This window comes from Chrysochloris asiatica, unplaced genomic scaffold (genome assembly GCF_000296735.1).
Source record: "Chrysochloris asiatica unplaced genomic scaffold, ChrAsi1.0 scaffold00076, whole genome shotgun sequence".
In the NCBI taxonomy this organism is placed as follows: domain Eukaryota; kingdom Metazoa; phylum Chordata; class Mammalia; order Afrosoricida; family Chrysochloridae; genus Chrysochloris; species Chrysochloris asiatica.
Window position 1 is genome coordinate 4,038,507 of NW_006408594.1, and position 9,889 is coordinate 4,048,395.

General features: G+C 53.6%; 1 protein-coding gene across 1 annotated transcript; it reads right to left on the bottom strand.

Moving 5' to 3' along the window:
- Positions 1–6,481: 6,481 nt before the first annotated feature.
- NOL12 (nucleolar protein 12) lies at positions 6,482–9,889 on the bottom strand. Its single transcript, XM_006865201.1, has 5 exons — positions 9,798–9,889; positions 8,066–8,171; positions 7,863–7,911; positions 7,314–7,456; positions 6,482–6,577 (listed from the first exon to the last, which is right to left on the bottom strand). The coding sequence occupies exons 1-5, from the start codon at positions 9,878–9,880 to the stop codon at positions 6,482–6,484; spliced, it is 477 nt and encodes a 158-aa protein (XP_006865263.1). The 5' UTR covers positions 9,881–9,889.

Genomic DNA, 9,889 nt, shown 5'->3' on the forward strand with positions numbered 1-9,889 from the left:
ATCTTTTCTGATTTTGTGAATCCATTTGCTTATTTTTAAATGTGCCAAAATGAGTTCCTTTATGTGACTTTTGCCTTGGTTCTTTGTAAAAACAGTTGGACAGATGTTTTCCTTTAAACCCTGAGGAGTTGCCTTTGCCTTCCTTTTCTACCCCAGAGGGTTTGTTACTTTTGTGCATGCTGATTGGAGGGGTAAACTGTCAACGAAAAGCATAGTTTGATACTTTTTGTCCAGGATACAACCTGTCCTGTGGTTGATAGGCACCTTGTTGAGACTGGTGGGTATATTAAACAAACCACATGATTATAGCCCACTGTGCAAATTAAGTAAGGAACGCTGGTAGCGTAGTGGTTACGAATTGGGCTGCGAACCACAAAGTCCCCAGTTCGAAACTACTGGCTGTTCCGCGGGAGAAAGATGAGGCTTTCTGCTCCCGCTATGAGTCGGAACCCACTCCACGGCACACAACAACAATAATGCAAATGAAGTAACTGTGGCCTGTAGTAGATTGGGGATTGGACAGTGTGTGTCTATAGTAGGAGGGTCATGCCTTAACATGGATGAGGAGTTTGTGTACACATGTATATGCAACGTTTTCAAACAATGCAGAAAGAACAGAGGAAAGAAGCTGCGAGGAGAAAGAAGCAAAGGACTTCCTAAAAAAGGGCTGTAACACTGGGGCTGGTGATGGTAGAGTTGGTGATGGCAGAGTACAGGGCCAAGGGGATCCTGTCCTCAGGGGGCTGAGATGAGGCTTCCAGAACTGAGAGGGAGTTTGCCTGGCAGAGGGGCTGGCGAGCTGTCCTGTGCTGAAGAAAGGCAGGGTGCGTTCTCTTCAGGGAGCCTTCCAGACCTGGCTTTCCCGCTTTAATCCTGACCCCAAGTTGTACCCCATTACTTCCTTAATAAACCACTTCATTCTAAACACAGTCTGTAAATTCTGTGTGGCCGCAGCAATAGATTCTCAACCCCAGAAGAGAAGGAGAGAGTGCTGTGTGGCAAGATTGTAGACAGGACGTATGTCTGGCTTCCAGATCATAGACCTCAGCCTTGGGCTGATCTTAAGTCTCATTATCTCCCCTGAAGTTGCTGTTGTTCTGAAGTCAGTTCTGACCCATAGTGACCCCATATAGGGTTTCTGGGGAGCAGCTGGTGAGCTTGAACTGCCAACCTTGCAGTTCAAACCAACTTTGCAGTGCAGCATAACCCACAGTGCCACACCAGGTGTCCTGAAGTGAAGGATGGATAATGAAGGCATACCCACAGAAGTATCGCAAAGCTCGGAGGAGAAAACCTAAGTAGGCCCAGAGTCTGAGGCTGGGCTGGGGCAGAGTGGGGCTCAGTTTGAGTTTGGAGCACAGGAGGTAGTCCCTGTCTGTACCCCTCAGCAATCATTAAAACTTAGAGCTGACTCAGGAAAACACTTCTGACAGTTCATCAAATACTTATGGGTGTGGCATGTAGGATAAGCACTGGACAGGTCGATTTGAACTGCAAGTTCGGTGGTTCAGACTTACCAGCTGCTCCTCAGAAACCCCATACAGAATTGCTATGAGTGGGAATCAACTCAACGGCACTTAACAACAACAATAAACTTTGTCAATTGGAGTCCTGATGTGGCGCTCTAGATCAGCACAGAACTGCTAACCACAAGGTTGATAGTTGAAATCTACCAGCTGCTCCTTGGAAATCCTATAAGGGTTGCTGTGAATTGGAACTAATTTGACGGCACTTTAACAATAACAACTTTGTCAATTAAAAGCCCTGGTAGTATAGTGGGTTACACATTGGGCTGCTAACTGTAAAGTCAGCAGTTCAAATCCACCAGTTGCTCTGTGGGAGAAAGATGAGGCTTTCTGTTTCCATATGGCACTGTGGGATAATGTACTGGACCAGAAGGTCGGTTTGAACTACAAGGTCAATGGTTCAAACTCACCAGCTGCTCCTCGGAAACCCCATGCAGGGTCGCTAAGAGTCGGAACCAACTTGATGGCCCTTACCAACAACCAAGATTTACAGCCTTAGGAACCTATACAGTGTCACTGAGTTGGAACAGACTTGGCAGCCCTCAGCCATCACCACCACTTTGCCAACTGGTGTGCTAAGGAGACTTCAATGAACTAAAGCTTTCATGGTGCTAACGTTTGTACAAGTGGAAACAGACCTCAGACAAGAGAAATATACAGTGTGCTGACTGTTGTCAGATGCTAAGAAGGAAAACAGGAAGCAGGAAAGGGGATTGGAAGTGGGGAGGGAGGTTACATTTCCAATAGCAGGACCTTTGGGCCTTTGCCTGAAGGAGATGAGGGAGAGCGCCTGTAGCTCCTCCAGGAACAGTATTTCAGGCACAGGGAACAACGGCCAGGGCAGGCACCCTGAGGCGGGGTGGCCTGGGGTGTCTGAGAAGCAGTGGGATGAGTGAGGGTCAAAAGGAAGAATTCATGGGGTCAGGTTGGTGGGTGGTCCTGGGTGCTCCAGAGCCAAGTTGGGAGGATGGTGGGTGGATGAGCTGCAGACTGTCCTGGAAGGAAAGAGAATTGGGAAGAAGAGAGAGGAGAGCTATTCAATCTCCAGGGAAACTTCCTGTGTCTGTCTCATCCTCGTGCCATAGCCATGTTGTTAACCTGGTGGCACTGTGGTTAAGCATCTGGCTGGTCATCTAAAGGCAGTTCAAACCTGCCAATGGCTGCACAGGAGCAAAGCCTTGGGGATCTGCTCTCATAAAGATTGCTGTCTTAGAAACGGATGGGCCAGCTCTACTCTGTCCTATAGTGTCACTGAGTTGAGATTGGCTTGGTGGCAATGGGTGTATGAGGTGGTCTCTCTGAGTCTCAGTTTTCTCATCTATCAAAGGGAGCCATGGAGTAAGTTCTGATGGGGTTTCCAAGGAGCGCTTGGTGAGTTTGAACCATTGATCTTGGGGTTCAAGCTGACTTTGCATTCCAGTACATTGGAAGAAGCCACCTTTGGGGCATGGTGGCAGTGAGGGTGGTTGAGGCCGGAAGAGGGGCTCTTAGTAAGCTCAGCAGAAAAAGCCCCTCCTTTTCCTACAAGGAGCACAGGGCCTCCCTGCTCACATTAGCCCGGTTTATCCTCACACCATCCCTAGGATGCTGGGTGGGCAGCTAGCATCATCCTCATTTTATGGGAAAGAAATTCAAGGCACAAGCAAGTCACCCAAAGCCACTCAGTTACTTGATTACAGTGCCTGGTCCAGGAAACACCCTCCCAGGGTCCTGTGGGGTGCCACAGTGTAAGGGTGTATTGGGGGCAGATAGGGCAGTCTCAGTGCCCAGGGTCCTGTAGGGTGTGACAGGGCTAAGGGTATGATGGGGTCAGACACGGTAGTGATGCCACCAGAGTCATAGGTGCCCCCCCTCCCCGAAGATTCCATGCTTATTCACCTCCACACCATTGTTCTCGCTGCCACCCATTGGTGTGTGTGGGGCGGGGACAGAACCATGGCAGATAGGCACAGTCCCGTTACTAAGTCTCTGGGTCTGCTTCCTGTCATATGTGGGTGCTGGATCCCACCTTCCCTGCCCACAGACCAGTGTGGTGGGAGGGGCTGGGACCAAGGTCTGAATCTCAACAGGGAAAGTGGGTTGCTGCACGCAGACAGGTCTGTCTTTCTACTGGAGAAGCCCGATATGTGAAATGTCAAGATTGCTGAACATTGCAATAAAATCAAATTATTTTGAACCCAGTAGTTTCATCTTCAGGTGTTCTTGATACAGTGTACCTGACGTGCTCATCACAACAGGTTTGCGCTCTTGTAGTGCCGGTGGTTCAAATAGGATGCCAACCCCCCAGTTAAAACCTTCAGGAGCCTCGCCAGCCTTAGAGGCTCTTGGAGTGTCTTTCACATAGTAGACCATAAGTGGTGCCCCCTGGAGGTCAGGTCCCCATCCTGGAGCTTCCTTCATTTGGGTTTGTTGGTTGGGTTTATGCATGTTATCTGGAGTGTGGATTGTTTACCTAATACCCGTGGCTTGGGCACCTCTAACCTTTGGGTCTTTCCCAACTCCAAGAGATGGTGAAGCCTCCTTCAATGCCCTTCTCCCTGCTCTGGGCCCTCCTGGACGTGGGTAGATGTCTCTCTTCTAGCAGTCTAAGTCCATGACTTCCAGGGGAAGCCCCACGTGTCTTCTCCAGATGTGTGAACCATGTCTTATCAATCACACAATGGCAACTCTGATATTGGTTCATGGGGGGTGGTGGTGCCTGAGTCCACCTCATAGCAACTATGGATAGGGTTTTCAAGGGGAGGGGGGCTGGTGGGTTTGAACTGTTGACCTTGTGGTTAGCAATCCATGCCTTATCCTACAGTGCCATGCCAGGACACCAGACACAGGACTGACCCAATCACCATGACTCAATCTCCCTGGTCTGCTGGAAGTACGACAGCATACACAGATTGTAGATGAGGTTTAATACTTGTAAACATTACAGTACAAATCTAAGTTATAAACGCCCCATGTCACTGGGGGTGGGTGAAGGAACTGGGTTGGACGTGAGCACCCATTGAAGGCACTCCTGGGAGGGAAGTTCCCATCAGTCTCATTGGAGCCTGGGGCAGTCCTAATACATGGGTCTCTTATGTTGTCTTATGCGTGTGGAAGCAGAGCCAAAATCTACACAGCGCAGCAGAGCCGATTCAAGGCCCACCCTGCCCATCCCTCCTACTCCATCCTGTCTGGCCAGACGAGGCCCACCCACAATGCCTTAGGTCGCATTCCAGGACCAACAGCAGAGGCCAGCCCCTGCCCTCTGTCAGACATGGAGGCAGCCAGGTGGGGTGAGTGACCCCACCCCAGGCACAGAAGAGCAGGCCCCAGCCACAAGCCCTGAGCTGTGAGTGCCCATGTCCACGGGTGGTCTGCACCGGCCATCACCAGATGGGGGTACTGAGGGTGATAATGGAGAGCCTGGCTAAGCCATCCTCCTCCCTCCCTGCACCTGGGCCTTGGGGTCCTTCCACACCACACCCTGTGCTGCCGGTCCTGTCACCCTGGAGGAGCTCACACCCTGCTCCTGTACAGCCTTAGTGTCCAGGGTGCAACCTGGGGCTCCTGTGGCTCCCCAAAAGATCACAAAGAGCCCACAAGTGGCAGGGGTCAGACAGTACTCCAGAGCAGAGGCCCCAAGCCCATCTGTGCAGGTGACCTGGCTCCTGTCACCCAGATGTAGGAAGGTGCAGCCCAGGTGTGTGGACTCCTTGGCTTAGGGCAAAGTGAGGCAGAAGCTCCTTGGGGTCCCTCACAAGCTGGAACAGGGAGGGATCCAGCTTCCATCTGCTCAGAAGCCACCCCTGGAGATTCTAAAGGAGCATGCAGCCCTGGACAGCCTGCTCCAATGGGACCAACTTCTATACCAGCCGAGATGCACCGTCTTTAGAAAGGAAAGGTGGACCGCTCCTTGTCGGGCTCCTTCTGGAAGGCTGGGGAAGTTGCCCAGTTTGGCGTCAGAGAGGACTCTAGGGCTCACCTGCTTCTGCCCCTTCAGTTCAGCTGAGGAGCCCATTGAGGCCCCAGGAGAAGGGACAGGCCCAAAGCCTCAGCCAGTGGAGGGCAGAGTGGGCACTGCTGCCCCACTCTGCCCTGGTTCCCTACTCCCAGACCAGCAGGCAGGCTCCGGGTTCTCCCAATGGCTCCTTGTGGAGCACAGGGAAAAGTGCTGGAGAATGAGGAAAGACCCCTAGCTCTGAACTATTACTGCCACCTCAGAAGGCTGCCCCTGCGCACAGAGTCCTGGCTGGGGTGGACAAAGGACAAGTTCTCACACCTTCCCAGCTTGGTGAGTGCTGGACAAGGGGCAGACACTGGGTGGTCCTCAGGCAGGGACAGGGGCAGGCCCAGACCAGAGGGATCCTGGCAGCCACCCTTGGGCCATGGAGTCACTGGCTGGGAGAGAGAAGGTGGCAGGGCAGTCCAGGTGGTGGTGGCTTGGGTGAGGCCTGGTTGGCAGGCTCATTCCCTGATGTTTGGGGTTCTGCCTGTCAGCCGACGGCGCTGGCTCTTGCTGGTACGCGTGGCACTCGGGGGCTTCTTGGCCGAGTCCTGGGCCCGTCGGGGGTGTTTCCTCTTGACCTTCTTGCGGCTGTGTGCGTGCAGTGACGCTGTGAGGGAGGAGATCCTGCAGGAGGTGGAAGGCCTGGGTTCACCGTGGGGAGCAGGGCTGACTGACGGCCCAGTTCCGGAAGGGGATGTCCTGGCAGGGCTCAGCTGCTTCAGCCCTTAATTCACTCCAGAGTCAACCTCTGGGGACCCCTGTGGGCCTGCCAGCTCATTAACAGCAAGGCCCTTCCCCTGATGCCAAGGGGACACAGGATAAAGGACAGGGGGACAGGCTGGTGACCTCAGATGGCTACTCTGGGGCGCACACCGGTCCCATGCCACCCTCCCTGCCATGGCGCTGCAGGCCTGGTCACCAATGCCAGCAGCCACGAGGAGCACCCCCCACAGGAGAGGACAGGCAGGGCTCACCGCTGGGACAGCAGGGGGTCTTTGGATTTCCTGGGTAAGGCTTTGGTGGGCTTCTCCACGCCGGACCCCTCCTCTTCGGCTTGGGCCCCTTGCTAAGGGAGCACAGGAGGAAGGACTGTTACAGAGCGGGTTCCTTGAGCCAATACGCCTGTCACTGGGGTGTCATCTGTCCCCTCATAGACTGGGACAGGGCTCAGAAAAGGTCTCCCTTTCAAAACCCCACACTGCTGCGGCTGGCAGACGGCACGCCCACGCTCTGGAGCACAGGGTTAAAGGAAGGAGACTCTTCCTCGCATCAGCCCTCACAGAAGAGCGTGTCGCTGAGCGTGAGACCGGTTAGGACGGGATCACAGCAGTGGCTTCAGGACTGTGTAAACTGACCCACTGGAAGAAATGTCTCTGACCTTGTCACTGCGGCCACTGTCCTGCGCTGTCGAGTGAATTATGACATAGTGACCCGATCTGAGACGAGAGCTGCTCCCCACCCCGTAAGGGTTCCTCAGCTGTCGTCCTTAGGGAGGTGATGACCAAGCCTTTTTCCAGTGGAGTGACCGTTTGGTGAGCCCGCACTCTAGGCTGGCACTGTGCCAAGTCTCCATGTGGCTGAGCTTCCTTCCTCCTCACAGCAGCCCCCCAGACAGGTGCTAAGAGCAACCCCAATGTGCTGAGCAAGAACGGACGCAGGCAAGATAAAGAAGCTTGTCTAGACCCCACAGTTCCTCAATGGTGGAGCCCACCTCGACACCCCCTGGAAGAGATGAGACCCTTAGCCAGGCCCAGCACCCCACAGCCCCAGCCCAGTGCTTCCTGTGTGTTCCTGGGACCCACCTCAGGTGGGGGCAGCCCAAGCAGCCGAGCCCCTGAGAGGTCCAGGTTGCTGATGGTGGTCACCGTGACCGTGTGGTTGGGGTGGTCGTACAGCACTGACTCTGTCTTTGCCGTCACCAGTCGGTCCAGTTCGTCGGCCTCCTCTGTGTGGGGTGGACATAGACCCGGCCATCAGTCCCAGGGCACAGACAACTAGGCTCCAGCTATCTGCTCCCCTGCCCCAGACTGGGAGAGTCCACCACTCTCGGGGAGGACAATGATGAGGAAACGGGTCCCAGGGTGCCTGCTGGCCTGCAGCTGGAACCGTCCTGCTGAGGGGACCTCAGCCCAGTGTGACACTGGAACCCGCTGTTCCCGGGCCTCAGAAACGGGGCCTTCTGCTTAGGACCACTTTATCTGGGGGTTGGGGCTCTGATCCTCTCCTACTTAAGAGGTGCCTGAGAATCTCCCCACCCTCCCACCCCTCATCTGGGCAGCCCCCTCACCAAAAGAGATGAAGAGAACTGTGAGCGGGGGCCTTCTCCACGCCAGGCCACGGAAGGGACTTACCCAGAGCTTCCTCTCTCTCGGCTAGCATCTTCAAGTACTCCTGGTGGCGCTGAAATCAAGAGGGAAGAGGGCACAGTGAGTACAGCCTCTCAGCCCAACCCCTGCGAGGAAGTCCAGCACAGAGGACAGCGCCAGGAGGAGCCCCACTCCTAAGCCGGGGGTGGGGTCTCCACCTGTGTGAACTGCTCCCCTCCCCCCTGCACCTCCTCCCGGAGCTTCCTCTGCTCTTCCTTCAGCCGCTGCTTCAGTTCCTGAATAGCTGCCTTCTTCCGCTCCACCTTCCGCTTGTGGAAGCCTGTCAGGTACTCTCTGAGGGAAGACGCAAGGGGCAAACAGTCAACAGGGCTGTGAGGACAGAAGGGCTCACTCTAAGAAGGCACCATGCAAAGATTTACAGGTAGTAACTGGTGTGGCGCTATAGGATCAGCACTGGACTCTGAATCACAAGGTTGGAAGTTCAAACCCACCAGCTGCTCCTAGCAAACCTTGTATAGAGTTGCTACGAGTCAGAACTGACTAGATGACACTTAACAACAACTTCTAATAGGATGGACTCCTGGTGTGGGGCTGTAGGATGACCACTGGACGGCTAACTGCTATGCCTTGGAAACCCTACACAAGGTTGCTGTGAGTTAGAACTAACTCAATGGCACTGAACAACATCTGACACGGGGAGCTCTATGTGGATGGTAACTGTAGGATAAACACTGGGCTAACAAACCTTGGCGGTTCGCTAACCCACAAGCTGCTCCCTGTGAATAAATAATGGTCCTGTAAAGACTTCGTCTTGGAAACCCTGAGGTGCAGATCCTCTAGGAGGTCTGCTATGCCTCAGAACTGACTTCATGGTAGTGCATTTGGGTCTTTGGGGGTTTTTTGTTTTTAAATCTGAGATCTTAAAGAGCCCTGGGGCACAGAATGGTGGTTTGAACCCACAAACTGTTCTGTAGGAGAAAGATGTGGCATCTACCTCCATGACAAAATTTACAGCCTTGGAAACCCCATGGGGTAGTTCTACTCCTATATAGAGTCACTAGGGTCCAAATTGATTCCAGGGTATTGAGTTTGTTTTAAATCTCATAGCTAAAGTCCCTGGGTGTTGAAACAGTTCTTGCGCATGGCTGTTCTCTGAAAAGCCTTAAAAGAAATGTCCAGTGATCTGCTTCTAAAAAAATCAGCACTGACAGGTCTAGGGATCACAGTTCTACTCCAGCACACACTGGGTCACCATAGGTTGGATGGAAATGGATGGAAATTGTGTTTATCTGATATCAGACCCCCAGATCTCCAGTTCCCATCAGTTCCTGCCCTCAGTACTGGGCTTTTCACTGATCTACGATCATGTGCCTGGGTGGCACCGAGTCCCTTCATTTAATGGACCGGATTGCTGCCGCGGAACTGAAGGATAAGCACTGGACTGCTAAGGCAAGGTCGGCAGTTCAAACGCATACACTGGATATCTATGAGTTGGAACCGACCAAGGGCACTTCACAAAGACAACAATTTAACGACGTTGCTTTAGCTCAGAAGTCTTGTTCCTTGGCCCGAGGCCTGGTACATTGCAGAAGCACAATAAACGTCTGTTTAGTGAATGAATGAACTTAAGCCACTCTCGTTTGACGCGCTGAGCACTCGTTCATCCACCAACATCGGCTAAAAAGCCTACTGCATGCCGGGACATTGGGCTGGGCTGGGCTGTACTATGAGGATCAAACCAACCCGAATCCCAGCTCTGCGTGAACTCAGAAGGGTCTCTCTAGTCGCGCGTGGGGGGCGGGGGGAGAAGTGGCGCTTCCATTCCGCTACCAGATGGAAAACAAAAGGAGTTCCGCGCGTGCCCAGGGGGCAGTTCGGGAAACTCCGCGTGGAAGTGTGCGACTGAACCTGCCCTTGCCGAGTGGCTGGACAGGAATTCAGTCCGGCCTTTCCACTCACCGCCTCTTATCCTCATTGAAGCTGAGAACGAGTCGAGGCCGCCGATCGTCGCCATCTCGCTGCTTCTTCTTCTTGCGGCCCATAGCGGTGAG